At 42.9% G+C, this 15673-nt stretch overlaps 1 protein-coding gene across 1 annotated transcript in view; it reads right to left on the bottom strand.

The window, feature by feature from the left end:
• Positions 1 to 15673, bottom strand: part of LOC107680569 (SS18L1 subunit of BAF chromatin remodeling complex) — a gene marked incomplete at its 3' end in the record, with an annotated part of 67345 nt that overhangs the window by 23563 nt on the left and 28109 nt on the right. The window contains exon 3 of the mRNA XM_016476505.1: positions 4336 to 4420. Coding sequence (XP_016331991.1) covers positions 4336 to 4420 — 85 coding nt within the window. The remainder of the gene's footprint in view (positions 1 to 4335; positions 4421 to 15673) is intronic.

Here is a 15673-nt window from a genome sequence, read left to right as displayed (position 1 = left end):
CTGTGACAACAGCGGCAACATGGCTGCCCGAGCGAACAAACAGACCCATAAATATAATCATTTTTGTCATTAAAAATTTTAATGAAAAGTAATAATTTGTTTATTTTACATTCAGTCGTGTGTTCATATTTATGGTCATGTTATTCAAAGAACTGTTTGCAAAAAATGTTAAAAGTAAAAGTTTGCTAACGTTATCATTACGTTATCATTACTGACTGCACGATAATGCCACAACATATTTTATGTCTGATCAAGGTGATAACCACCATAGACATAGGGGGCTAGCCCCTCCAATAATTAGAAATCACTAAACCTTTTTCTCAGAATCGCCAATTTGAGAGAAAGAGATGAAAGTTGTGTGTGTCTGTGCGTCTCTCTTTACAATGAGTGAGTTTACTTCACAAACAGCATTATTTCGCCGTGGGGCAGGATTGACAAGTTTCTTTGCTCCTGCATGTGTGAGCTGCGTGATCTCTGATATGTGTGTGTGTGTCAGTAAGCAGCGCATTAATATAGAACGGTAAGGCTCTAATGCACACCAGCATAGGTATGTGTATTGTAGGCCACCACCGCGGAAGCTGCAGCAAGGCTAGAGGTGGACTTGCTTCTCCCACTGTGGGCTAGGAACTCCACAAACGCTTCAAAAGATAGAAGCTCCATAATGAACATCCTCCCAATGCTGATGGGCTCATCAAGGGCATAATTAAACAAGTCCTTGAGAGCTGCATCATTATAATCCAGCCCCTCCGCAGCACTCCTGAACTCCATGGCGAATTCCTTCAGGTCAGTCCCCTTTTGACGGAGGGAATTCAATGCTGCTACCTGGAGCATGCGTTGGTAGAGGGGGCTGCAGGTAGTCGAGGCTGGAAGCTGGAGTGAGCCCATTCTGTGCTGAGTCCTCAAATGACTGTTTCGTTTTGTCACGGTGCGTGCAGAGAGATGAGGCGAGGACTCAAAGATGCAGTAAATGGGCTCTTTATTAATAACAAAAATAAACAAAACTAACAAAAGCTACCCCGAGGGGAAAAACAGGCAGGAAGGCCAGAACAAGGAGCACACAGACACATCCAACCACATACGACGAATAACGAAACAGCACAGGACTGCAAACACAGGGAGACTTAAGTAGGGCAGGTAACGAGGGAGACACAGAATGAATAACTGAAACAATAATGAGGTAACAAGATAGGCGGGGTCAGACAATCGATAGGAGAAAGCACATGGAACTAAACAAACACGACACAAGCCATGTGCTTACACAAGCAAACAGTGTCCTCTGGTGGCCATCCTGGGCACACCAGCTGAAGACTGTGACAACAGCGGCAACATGGCTGCCCGAGCGAACAAACAGACCCATAAATATAATCATTTTTGTCATTAAAAATTTTAATGAAAAGTAATAATTTGTTTATTTTACATTCAGTCGTGTGTTCATATTTATGGTCATGTTATTCAAAGAACTGTTTGCAAAAAATGTTAAAAGTAAAAGTTTGCTAACGTTATCATTACGTTATCATTACTGACTGCACGATAATGCCACAACATATTTTATGTCTGATCAAGGTGATAACCACCATAGACATAGGGGGCTAGCCCCTCCAATAATTAGAAATCACTAAACCTTTTTCTCAGAATCGCCAATTTGAGAGAAAGAGATGAAAGTTGTGTGTGTCTGTGCGTCTCTCTTTACAATGAGTGAGTTTACTTCACAAACAGCATTATTTCGCCGTGGGGCAGGATTGACAAGTTTCTTTGCTCCTGCATGTGTGAGCTGCGTGATCTCTGATATGTGTGTGTGTGTCAGTAAGCAGCGCATTAATATAGAACGGTAAGGCTCTAATGCACACCAGCATAGGTATGTGTATTGTAGGAGCTAGACGATGTATGATGACGTGTAACGGTGTAGTAGTGGTGTCCCATTTCTTAGGGGAATATTTTCACCCATGGGTGTCGCTAGGCTTCGGCTCCTCCCCGTCTTTCAGCGCATTCTTTAGTCCGCAGACCGTGGCGGCGCAGAGTGAGAAACAGAACCAGACCCGTAGCCAGCTATGAGGTCACCGTAAATTTTCCATGTTCAAAAATAAAATTTGTTCTCTGAATGACTAATTGCTGTTAAACTCCTCATATGAATGTCTGCATGACATGTATAATACAGTTAAGACAGTTTGCAAGAATTTTTATCGTCCGTGGTATGAAAATGATCGCGGCGAGACGCTGCCGGAGTGAGACTTGAGAGAGTTGCCAGATCCAGCTATTATAAGCGTTTTTGGACTTGTCTTTTTCACTTAATTTAACACTTTAGAAAGATAATAAAGCAGGAAGTTTCGGTTTAGGGTCAGCCATATATTTATCTTATCTTATTAGCAAAATATTTGAAATAATTTTGGTTTATTTATTTGTTTTTTTCGTTTTTTGTTTGTTTTAATAGCAATATCTGGCAACACTGCATCGCCGGCACTTAAACTGACAGTAACAAAAAAGCCCACAGACAGGTTATTGCTGAGAGGATACGACATTTGGGAAATGCAAAAAAATATGATATTATCTGTCAGAGACGTTATCAATACTGTCAAAAACAGTATCATTTAACACTAGTAGACAGATCTGTTGAACAAGTAGTTTACAGAATGAAATGAAATACGTAAACACTAGCCATGAAGAAAGTCTATGCTATGTCATTCAGTATTGTAGTTTTTTTTTTCATAAATCATGCTATAAACATTCAAAAGAGCACTAGACAAAGTTATCAGCAATGGTTATTAATAAAAACTATAACCATAATATGTATTGTTCCATGAATAATAAACAACTGATAGCCTAAAATTATCCACCCCGTACTATAGTAAAGTATTAACAACGTTTGATGCAATAAATAGGGTATGATTTAAAATGATTATTCCTCCAAAACAGAGAAAACATCTTTCACAAACATCTACATGTCTGTCTCTTTTGAAGTGTTTATAGTGTATATAATGATTTGTATTTGTAGGGGGTATTATAGCACAATTCTTTAACACCATCATCTCTCCGGACCTCACTCATTTTAAAAGCCTGGCTACAGCCATGAGGACAAGGTGTGTGTTTATCGATAGATTGTTATAATATCTGCATCTGTGCCGTTCTTTGTCATAAATACAGTTTACAAAAGGTCACGAGGGAGCAATCGGTTTCCCATCTACCCATCACACCACAGCTGTTTCCTCAAGCGAAAATGCTGCCCTTCACACATATGAACGTATACTTTATTAAACGATCATGTTGCTATTTTCATTCGAAAATGTAACTTTCAATATAAAACATATTACAGTACATGTGGCATTAACTACCATACAGTCATGCACAGAAATGATTAAAGACAGTGATAGACAGTACTCGAGCATAGAATGCGGTTTGTACTAGAAATGCAAACATTAAAATTTTGTGTACAGTAAACAGGTGTGTGTGTGAGAGAGAGAGATCAGGAAGACTTGTATTTGGCTTATTCATTACTCAGATGTTATAGCCATCTATGCAATACAGTGGAATACTGCAATAAGTTTAGTATACCACCCTACCCTATTAGTCAAACATTTTTTTTATTTTATAAATTGTTTTATACCCTCATTGAGGGCTGAGCCCCCCTAAAACAAAAATCCTAGAATTGCCCGTTTTCACCCCTACCCCTTGACACTCTATTTCAAGGGACAAGAGACAGGGGTAGGCGTAGGGGTAGGTGAAGGGGTATACAATAGAATTGAGATTGGGCCCAAATGAAACGGTAACGTTTTAGTGAGCTTAGCTCACCAAAAAGATTTGAAGCCACATGGGGGACCTCAGTTAGACCATTTGGAAGTAATCTAAGGATAGTATATCTAGTAACCCCCATTTCTTTTTTCTGTATGTTTGTTTTCCTCTACTTTCAAAATTATCTGGTTTATAAAGCAATACTGAATTTTTTTTTTTAACCAATGTCAATGCTGTATATTGAAATATTGAAAAGAAACAAGATTTGAGAAGTAAAGTCTCCTGCACCTTGCATTATGAAAACCACTGCTGAGTACATGACTTGGGCTTTGTATCGTCTTGCTTCCACAGCAAAATCCCTGGGATTTTTTGGGACAGCTCTCCCTAGAGGTCAAATACTCTGTGTGTGTGTGTGTGTGTGTTTGTTTACTTATTATTATGATTCAGGTAAGTGACCATTTGCATGATGCTGCATAGATTTTGGTATAAGGTTTTGTTGCGTCATCCCAGCACTCTGTCATTGTTTTAGAAAAAAAAGAAAAAAAAAGAAATAAAGGAAGAAAGAAAGCATGAAAGAAAGAAAGCTGTTAAAGCTTCCAGTCTATAACATACCGCTGGTAACAGAGACTGCATATTCTGATTAGAGTCTGCTATTGTTGCTAGGTAGACCAAGTTTCTGTGCAATATCTGCTGATACCTGGGAAGATGCAAGAGACATCATTGGTAAGAGCAAGCCAATGGCTCATGAGCTGAGTTTCCATCCAAAATGTTTAGCATTTGTTATGCGCATTTCTAAAAAAAACTTGAATAAAGAACATGTGAATCTTGAGGCAGGCCGCCTCGTCATGATGCTCTGAGAAAAACTGTATTTGCTGTAACAAAGCAATAATACAAAAATGTTGCAGAAGAAGTGCAATAGACCTTAGTCAGGGTAGCGCCATGTTTTCTTTTTTTTTTTTTTTTTTTACAGGAATGAAAATGATGCTGTGAAGCATAGGAGTACAGTGTGTTCAATTTACTGTTTAACAACAATGTATTTGTCTTTCCAACTTTCAGTAGAGAAAAATTCCATTTTTTTTCATTTCCTCCATTGTATGTGTGCAGGGTAAACATTTGAATTTGAGTATGTTAAATTTAGGCGAAAATACCAAAAAACGGTTTTTATAGTTGTGAATTACATTTGATCTAGGACCAGTGTATGCCATTCATAAGACTGCAAGTCTATCCCTCACAGCATCACTTTCATAATTTTTGTACAATTCAATATGGCGTCTACCATGACTAAGGTCTATAACGCACATAATGATGGCTCAAACGGCTATTCCCATTCGTCCCCAGACTCCTTTCGTCTAACGGTTCGTTTGAGCAGTTATATGCAATGCTTAATTGGACCAGTCCATTGCAAATGAACGCAACATGCTAGATAATCCACCTCTGCCTAGTGCAATGAATTTGTATGCAAATTTTGAGAGTTGACATTTTAAGTGTTTCCATTCAGGACATCTTATGCGCACTTTTAAAATGAGCAACAAAATAGTTGGATGGAAACCCAGTTGACACACCAGACCAAATTCAAATGCACTCCCCCAACCTAATTAAGATAGCCTAGAATATCATATTAAGAATTTTTAGGTTATTTACAACTCAGAATCTGTCAACAGCATATGTGGCATGCTGTCAGTTATCACAGGACATGATTATGACCTGGTTTACCATATTACCAATTACAATACATAGACAGTGGTTGGACAAAATCATGTGAATACGAGGGAAATATTTCAGTATTGAGGTGTTTTACCACTATTAATGCAGCCTGCAATGTAGATTCATACCACCTCTGAATAGTCTGCGGTGGAATGTCGTCTATCAATACCTTTGCCAGTTGCTTCAGAGAATCTACTGCTCACTCCTCTCTCCAAAACGATCCATAAAGGTTTGATAATATTCAAGTCAGGTGATTTCTCTGTTAGTACTCCACCTGTCCAGGTTTCATGATCACGACTCCATATTTTTCACCTTTTAGCATTAGTGTCTGTGATTAAAGTTAAAGCAGGTACAGCTCTTTCGTGGATGCTGGTTTCGTGAACTTGTCTGTGGTCAATGTCTGTGGAAACAGGGTCTTCGAAGTGAATATTGAGGTTTGCCACAGTAGTTCTGTTTTGTTTGGACACACTTGTTAGTCTTCGATGTTCACATCGTTCACTTTTGATTTTTGCCCACTAATCTTCTTTGCTGATAAAGTCTTGCTGCGCTTTGTGTCTGCAGTCATAATCATAAAGACTGTTGCTCTTAAAACACCAAACAATAGGGCTGTTAAGGTTACAGATGCTCCAGCTTCACCACACAACTTATACTACACTACCCAGAGAATATGGACAATTAAAAAATATATATAAATAAAAGATCATAGGACACAAATGTTAACCCTATAATAATAGGTGTTCACATTTTTTGTCCAACCCCTGTATATCCTAGTGTGAGGCTGTAATCTGGAATCATTGAAATGAACTGAAATGAACATGAGCAGGTCACAGAGCAGGCCACCGCTGGCCAGATGGCTGTGTACACCGCGAACAGGCAGCAGCACTACTGCTACAGACTATGTGTGAAACAGGCCTAATACAACAAAGAAGGACTAGCAGGCAACCAAGCAGCACTGTAAATAAACATGATGGAATCAATTACCATCCCTGTCTATTCAGCATTAGCGGAAGCGACCCTATAAACTCACACACCCTGATAAGCCCACTTCTAGATTTTAAAATAGAAAAAATACAAAGTATGAGGAAATGTATGTTAATCCACATGTTACTGTTATTTCACACTAAGAGCTAATCAAATATATCTTTCATTATTTATTTATTTATTTTTCTGGTGAACTGCTGAATATTATATCTGGTCATAGAACTGCTGAATATTTGTAAGAAATTAAAAATATTAAAGTATAAATTCAAGAGGTATTTCAAATAATGCATTCACAAGTTAGTAGTGCAGTGAAAGTAGTAAAATGTTTTGGAAAAATGTTTGCACTGCTATTTCTATCTGTAAATTATATTTTCATACTTATCTTTTTAGAGCAGTATCTCAGGTAAAATTTCAAAATTTCTTTAAAAAAATTACATTACATGTGTACAACAAATTATTATTTTTGTGGATTCTTTTTTATAATTTTTTTAATGTACAGAAACCGCACATTACAAATAGCCTACAACATACAATATGTCCTGTTTAGTGGTAAACAAATAACAAAATCGAGTGCAGCGATAGTTCAGTCAGGCCACGTAGGTCACTAACATTTTTTATTAGACCGGGGATATATATGTTGCGTTACAGCTCGGGAAGTATGATCAAACTGCTCGCAAAACCTTCCTCCCTCCCATCTATAAGTATCAAGCATATTATTGTTCATATATTATAAACATATATTATTGTGCACCTTTTGACTGTCGTCTTCTTTTTGTTTCAGATTACCAAGGCTTTTTAAGTCCTAGCTGTCATGGACCTCACTGCCGAGAGACATTCATTCTTCATAGCAAGCTACAGTATAGTCCTCCCGGAATTCAATGCAACATTTACATGTTACCACTGTTTCGCTTAAGACATTGCTTATGTTTCTTAATCATCCGTATATCACTCAAGCTGAAGGTTCCGGGGGGTTAATGCTAAAGCTCTCGTATGTGCAAATAATTATGAAGCGAGAACCCCCATAAGGAACCATACCGCCAAAGATAACTTGTGTTTCAATAAACTCAACATAACTTGCCAAAGTGGTCCTGCCTGAACTGTCACATACACACCTGAGCCTGCTATTCCCTCCACCAGTCACATGAGGGAGCCTCGCTCGAATTTTGACTTATGCCACCCCTGAAGGTCTTTCTCCACCGTTACTCACTGTACATACAGACACCCTGGACTATTCATTCTTTGCCAAGTCATGCCAATATCTGTATTGCAATTCTGAGCGTTTTCTTATATTTTGGATCCACCCTGTGTTTCGACCCCTGCCCATTTGTTGTTCTGTTCTAACGTCTCAGGTCTGTCTTTCAGATTTACTGTTTGGACTCTCGTTTCTTTTGGTTTTGACCCCTGCATGCTCTTTGACTTTGTTTCTGGTTTGCCCCATTAAAAAGACCTTCTCACTAATAGATCCTACAGCGTTTCCATTTCTAATTTGTCTCACAAACAGCATTCTGCTTTTACACAGGCTGCCAAAGATGCACAACCTAAAGCTGTGGTAACACTAGACTTTGAGCAAGCACAGTTTTTAAGAACACTGCAATGGTCATAATATGATGTCACATTTACAGCATGCTTATATACATCCGAAATGTAAAAATATGCAATCTACTGCACTGTACTGAAATGCTGCAATCCTGCAGATTTAAACTCTGCATTCTTTTAATTCAGCTAAGAGGTCAAGTTGTGACCTATTGATCTTCTATTGGAGATATCTTCAAAGTTGAACTCTGAAACACTGTGAAATTTGCGCGAGGTTGCATTTCCTGTCTCCCAACATCCACACGAATCGAAGGTAAATGACTGAAAAGTGTAGTGTGACCGGTCCTTATTAATAATAATAATAATAATTATAATTACAATTCTGTCTGTTGCATGCTGATTAGGCTGACTTTTGTTGGCCTCTAAGGACTCCTATTATGATGAGCCTGCCCATTAGTGGCCATTTTGGAAAAGGTGTTTTTTTGTGAGGTGGCATGTTTTTTGTTTTTTTTTTGCTAACAATACAACTTGAGATAATGATTCAACTTACTGCCCATTAGAGGAAGTGAGCAGCCATTTGATTTGTATAAATAATGATTTGTAAAGGGTTGCAGTTGTTATAAGTTTAAATGCTTAAATGAGCCACTGTATTCTATACATCCTAGAGGTTTAATCAGCTGGATTCTGATGGAATATATTGACTGTGCCCTTCTGCTGTCATTTACTCTGCAATCCTGCAATAACCGCCAGAGTCTTCACCGCACCAGAGACACATCACATAATGGCCACCATGCCAGAGTCTCTACAAGTCATGGCTGCCATGCCAGAGTCTCACAAAATGATCTTTCAAGACTCCCCTGAGAGTCCTTCAACTGTCTGCCACAGTCATTCTCAAGGCATGTCAATGCTCCTCCCAAAGCTGCATACGCTACAACTGCCTGTACTGTCACAGCCACAGAGGCCATCCAAACCTGCTAGTCCATCCATGTTTCTGTTCCACCATGGCCTTGTGGGATTACAAATGTAAGAATATGTCCTAGATCTGCTGATCCTACATCCTGACATATCATCACATGAAAAACTAAGGTGAAATACATTGAATTTAGCATTTATGGTAAAGATGATGACATCAGATGAATGCTTCTGTTAAACAAAGTTTGTAGCAAGAGGTTCCTGTCAGTTATTGTTCTATTTATTGTAAGTCAAATAAACCAGATTACTGAGACGCTCACCTTTTCTCTTTAAAGGGCTAGTTCACCCAAAACCATGTGAGGCACGTTTTATTATGGTTGGATGCACTTTATGGAATTCTTATGGACAGCTGAATGAAAACACCCACCCACTGCCAATGTAAAGCTGGGAAGAGCCAGGAAAATTTTTAAATATAATTCAGATTAAATTAGTCTGAAAGAAGAAAGTCATATACACCTAGGATGCCTTTAGGGTGAGTAAATCATGGGCTACTTTTAATTTTGGGGTGAACTAACCCTTTAATAGCTCTTGGTGCCCCTATCCCATTCTTTGAATAGTTATGCTGATTGGATTAGGACTGCTGAAACTCTAGAGCAGGGGTCTCCAACCTTTTTGTGAGTGAGGGCTCCCTGAAGGTTTCCCTAAATTCTGTGTTTTCCATTTGATTTCTTATGGATTCCGAGTTTTATGATTCAGTACAAATTTATCAAAAAATGGTGTCTAGTTAAATGAATTAATAAAACTTTAACAATTTAATCAATCTTTTAAAATGTAATCAAATGAAAATCAATTTACAACAAAACATTTTTTTTTATTTGATTTTATCAGACATGATGCTGCACAACAGAACTGTATAAATTAATAATAATAAAAAAATAACTTGGTTGTATGATATTCCTTAAAAATAATAATATTATTATTACTTTGAGAATTGCATTGTAGTATACAGTAGTAATATATTCAGCCATATAATTTCAAGTTAAACTGGACTTTTATTTTGACGGTTTGTCGTGAAGGTCTTTCAGTTTTAGTGTGTATTTGACGGTATTTTTCTCAAATGATAAAGCTGGTAAAGTGAATCTCACAGCAAAATGGTGTTGTTCTAGGACCATGGTGCTACATAAGACAGCACACACCACAACAAAAACTAACTGTACGCAAATTAAATCATTAAACAGACTAAAATGAGATAAGAACTAAAAGAGAAGAGCTGGAAAAAACAAGAACAGAGAAATTTAACATTTAAATGCTGGCTTCACAAAGCTACATAAAGTGCAAGTGTGTGTACCTGAGAAGAAAAAAAAGTAACAGTACAAAAGAGACAAGTTACATTAGTGGGAGAGCAGCATACATGGTATACAATTTGTGTGTGTGTGTGTGTGTGTGTGTGCAATATGCAAAGTCTAGTTGTGTGCAAAGACCGATTTAAAATGGATGTATGTGTGTGGATGTAGTTATTGTCCATAATGGTTACAGTTCAGGAGTCTTGGGGAAAAAAACCGTCCCGCATTCTGGCCGTGAGGGCATGCATACTTCTCTACCTTCTGCCTAATGGCAGGAGGGTGAAGAGTTGGTGCAAGGGGTAAGTGGGGTCATCCGCAATACTGACAGCTTTGCAGATACAGCGTGTGGTGTAGATGTCAGTGGTGGAGGGTGTTGCGATCTGAGGTGGTGTAATTCCCAAACCAGACTGTGATGCAGATGCTAGTCCCTCTGTAAAATGTGGTGAGTGTCGGGGGTGGAAGATGATCTTTCCTTAGCCTTCGTAGACAGTAGAGATGCTGCTAGGCTTTCTATGCTATGTAGCTGGTGTTAAGAGACCTGGGCCCGTATTCACAAAACATTAGGGGGTTAGTGAACACAGTAGTGAAGAGGACTCCTAAGTCACTAAGACCAAATCACAAACTATCCGTAAAATGGCTATTATTGCCGGCAATCTGCCTCGGAAAGTAAACATTTTAGAAACATTTGATGATAATGAGCTTTTAAAAAGAAATGCCTTTGGTTCCCTATCGATACTTCACTCGTACTCGTCTGCTAAGATGCTTTGGGGAAAACTCCTTTTTCTCTGAATACTGAAGCCTTTCAATAACGCAGTGTAACAGTGTGGCCATTGGTTCGTGCAATGAATTAAAAAACGAACCAATGGCTCGGCAGCGGAGCTGCATGAGCCTATGGCGACAAAGCCCGCCAGAATGGGCGGGGCATCTGGCTATATAAGTGGCACTTCACCATAGGATCCTCAGATTTCTTCTTCAGTGACGACGATGTTCTTCGCTGATCTACGAGACACGAAGTCTCTCGCCGTAGAAGCGCCTTTGCGGATCAAGCTGAAGCAGCGACCCTCTGCTCGGCTGATTTGCCGCTTCTCCGCCACCTTCAGCGTCACAGCAGCAGTGGTCCCAGCTGATCCCCTGCCGCCATCCGGTGAGCCTAAAAGAGCTTATTTCTAAGAGGCAAGTTCTAAAAGAGCAAAATTTCTAGCGACATTGTTGCAAATGTCGCACTGCGAGTGTGGCTCATGCAGGGAATTTTGCACAATGCAGAAGGGAGACGGAATGCTCTCGCTGAGTGCATGAGTCTCGCTCACTTCACTTCATTGAAGGCAGCCCCGCTCTCCCGTTTCTCCTCTCTCAACAGGGTCTGAGCGATCTCATGCCGGCACTGTACCCGCGTGCTCGCTCTCCACACTGCACTTTGATCCGCCGCAGAAGGGCAGTGAGCTGCGTGCTCACTGAAACAGAATGCTCACTGAGAGCATAAGTCTTGCTCTTCTCCGCTCGTGGACTACCTTCAATGAGGCAGCCCCCCGCTCTCCCATTTCTCCTCTCTCAGAGAGCCTCGGGGAGAGAAACAGCGGAGTGAGGGAGCTAAGCAACCGGGTCTGAGCGATCTCACGCCGACACAGAGCCCGCATGCTCGCTCTCCCCACTGCGCTTCGAAAGCAGTCTGCCCCTGTTCTCTCACGGAAGGTGGCCCCGCCTCCCCGCTCTCATGTTTCTCTCCTCCCAGTTACCTCAGAGGAAGCAACGGCGAGCTCACGGGTTGAGCGATCAGGCTTCAGCAATTTCATGCCGGCACACATCATGCATGCTGCCAGTGTGTGTTACACGTGAGGATCAGCACCCCTCGTTACACCGAGCGGCTTAATCCTCCGAGGCAGATCGAAGCAGAATACTGGCAGCTTCACATTTGTGTGTGCGTCGCTGAGCCCCGCCTCCCCGACTCTTGTGTTTCTCTCCTCCCAGTTACTCGGAGGAAGAAATGGCGAACTCGCGGGGATGAGCTATCAGGCTTGAGTGATTTAACGCCGGCAAAGCCCCCACGTGCATCACTCTCCAGGCAGCTCTTTGATCTGCCAGTGAGTTTACACGTGAGGATCGGTGCCTCTCGTTGTCGAGCGGCTCAATCCTTCTAGGCGGATCGGAGCAGAACGCTGTCACCAATGATTCAATATCGCTGACAGCTTCGTATTTGAATGAGCCTCTCGCCTGGGCCACGCCCACGCTGAGGCTGCGCTCGCTGAGACAGACCGCTCTCACTACGACAGTTCATGTCTCGCTCTGCCTTGCTCGCGGCTTGCCTTCTTCAATGAAGGTGGCCCCGCCCCTCTTCCGCTATGAGAGGATCTGAGAGAATGCGCGCAACACTTTTGATCTGCCTGAGTGTTTACACATCAGTACTCCTCTTCTAATGAGTGGTTTGATCTTTTTAGGCGGATTAAAAGAGAATGCTGTCACTAATGATTATTATCACTGACAGCTTCAAATTGGATGCATCTGGGCCATGCCCACGCTGAGGCAGCACACACGGGGGCTGACTGCTCTCGCTATGAGAGCATTAAGTCTAGCAAAGCATTTTTTGAAAGCATTTTCAAAAGAGAGCAAATTTCCTCTTCTGAGTGTGGGGTCCCCTATACGGCCATAATTAATCCAACCCCTTGTCATGCGGGCTGAGGCCTGGCAGGCCATCCCTGGAGTGCCAGACTAGGTTTTGGGGATAATAAAATGAGGTTATTAACTGCAATTTGCTCGAAGACCCCCGCGATTCAGCGGCGTGGTTCCCACCTCGGTTTAGAGCAAAGACACACACGTCCTGCACTCCGAGGTGATGAATTTGCTGGCGATAGGAGCCGTAGAAACAGTTCCGAGCCCAGAGCGAAGAATGCTGTCACTAATGATTATTATCACTGACAGCTTCAAATTGGACGCATCTGGGCCATGTCCACGCTGAGGCAGCACACACGGGGGCTGACTGCTCTCGCTATGAGAGCATTAAGTCTAGCAAAGCATTTTTTGAAAGCATTTTCAAAAGAGAGCAAATTTCCTCTTCTGAGTGTGGGGTCCCCTATACGGCCATAATTAATCCAACCCCTTGTCATGCGGGCTGAGGCCTGGCAGGCCATCCCTGGAGTGCCAGACTAGGTTTTGGGGATAATAAAATGAGGTTATTAACTGCAATTTGCTCGAAGACCCCCGCGATTCAGCGGCGTGGTTCCCACCTCGGTTTAGAGCAAAGACACACACGTCCTGCACTCCGAGGTGATGAATTTGCTGGCGATAGGAGCCGTAGAAACAGTTCCGAGCCCAGAGCGAGTCAGGCTTCCACAGCCGCTACTTCCTTGTCCCCAAAAAGGATGGCAATCTAAGGCCCATCTGATCGCTCTCACTACGAGAGTTCATGTCTCGCTCTGCTTTGCTTGCGGCTTATCTTCTTCAATGAAGGTGGCCCCGCCCCTCCCCTCGTCTGACATGAGCGGATCTGAAATAATGCACGCAGCACTTTTGATCTGCCTGAGTGTTTACACATTAAGATTATTATCACTGACAGCTTCAAATTGGACGCGTCTGGGCCACGCCCACACTGAGGCAGCACGCACGGGGGCTGACTGCTCTCGCTTTGAGAGCATTAAGTCTAGCGAAGCATTTTTTGAAAGCATTTTCAAAAGAGAGCAAAATTCCTCTTCTGAGTGTAGGGTCCCCATATGGCGACCAGCCACTTGAATTAATCCAACCCCTTGTCACACGGGCTGAGGCCTGGCAGGCCATCCCCAGAGTGCCAGACTGGGTTTTTGGGACAATAAGATGAGGTTATTCATTGCAGTTCGCTCGAAGACCCCCGCGATTCAGCGGCGTGGTTCCCACCTCGGTTTAGAGCAAAGACACACACGTCCTGCACTCCGAGGTGATGAATTTGCTGGCGATAGGAGCCGTAGAAACAGTTCCGAGCCCAGAGCGAGTCAGGCTTCCACAGCCGCTACTTCCTTGTCCCCAAAAAGGATGGCAATCTAAGGCCCATCCTCTCAGGCACCTGAACCTCGCCCTCATGAAACGGCCGTCCAATGCCTCGGCAGCAGAGCTGCACGAGTCTATGGCGACAAAGCCTGCCAGAATGGGGATAATAAAACGAGGTTATACACTCCAATTCGCTTGAAGACCCCAGCGATTCAGCGGCGTGGTCTCCACCTCGGTTCAGAGCGAGGATGCACACGTCCTACGTGCCGAGGTGATGAATTTGCTGGAAAAAGGAGCCGTAGAAACGGTTCCCCCAGCCGAGAGCGAGTCAGGATTGTACAGTCGTTACTTCCTTGTCCCCAAGAAGGATGGCGGCCTAAGGCCCATTCTTGATCTCAGGTGTCTGAATTGCGCCCTCATGAAACGGCCGTTCAGGATGATTACATTGAAACAGATCCTCTCGCAAGTGTACCCAGGGGACTGGTTCTATTCGCTGGATCTGAAAGACGCCTACTTTCATATCCAGATAGCCCCCCCACCACAGGCGATTCTTGAGATTCGCCTAGAGGGAGTGGCATATCAATACACGGTCCTTCCCTTTGGACTGTCCCTAGCTCCTGGCACTTTTACGAAGTGCATGGATGTGGCTCTTTCCCCATTGAGACAGATGGGAATATGCATTCTGAGTTACCTCGACGACTGGCTCATCTTGGCCCAGTCAGAGGATGAGCTAATATTTCACAGATCCTTCCTCCTCAGCCACTTAGAATGCCTGGGACTCAGGGTCAATTTTGCCAAGAGCGCGCTGTTCCCCAGCCAACGGATATTGTTCCTGGGAACAGTTTTAGACTCAGCCCAAATGAGGGCGGTAGCCGCACCAGAACGTGCGCTGGCCATTCAGCAGCTCGCGGCCTCATTCAGAGTTGGAGCCTCTCGCCCCCTCCAGGTGTTTCAGAAGATGCTAGGCCTCAAGGTAGACCGGGCCTGTGTATCAGCCCTGGCCTCTTGGAAAGATCCTCGATGGATGGAATGGGGCGTGCCCCTGGGAATGGTCTGCAGAAGGAAGCTAGTCTCGACAGACGCCTCCAACACAGGTTAGGGAGCGCTGTGCGATGGCAAGCCAGCTTTCGGCCACTGGTCGAAAGAGGAAGGCCGGCTTCACATCAACTGCCTGGAAATGCTGGCAGTGTGTCTGGGCCTTCGAACCTTTCTGCCAGACCTAAGGGGACACCATGTCTTAGTCAGCTCGGACAGCATGACGGTAGTGTCCTATATAAATCGTCAGGGCGGTCTCTCCTCAAAGCACCTCTTCGCACTAGTGGAGCGTCTCTTGGAATGGGCTCAGCTCAACTTGCGCTCGCTGAGAGCAGCGCATATACCAGGCAGGCTGAACCAAGGAGCAGACATGTTGTCTCGGAGAAACGTCCCCTCGGAGGAGTGGACACTCCACCCTCAAACGGTTCAGAAAATCTGGGAGATCTTCGGCAGGGCAGAGGTCGACCTCTTCGCCTCAGAAGACAACTCTC

Source organism: Sinocyclocheilus anshuiensis, unplaced genomic scaffold (genome assembly GCF_001515605.1).
Source record: "Sinocyclocheilus anshuiensis isolate Anshui unplaced genomic scaffold, SAMN03320099.WGS_v1.1 scaffold1688, whole genome shotgun sequence".
Classification (NCBI taxonomy): domain Eukaryota; kingdom Metazoa; phylum Chordata; class Actinopteri; order Cypriniformes; family Cyprinidae; genus Sinocyclocheilus; species Sinocyclocheilus anshuiensis.
This window is presented reverse-complemented; position numbering and strand designations above follow the sequence as displayed.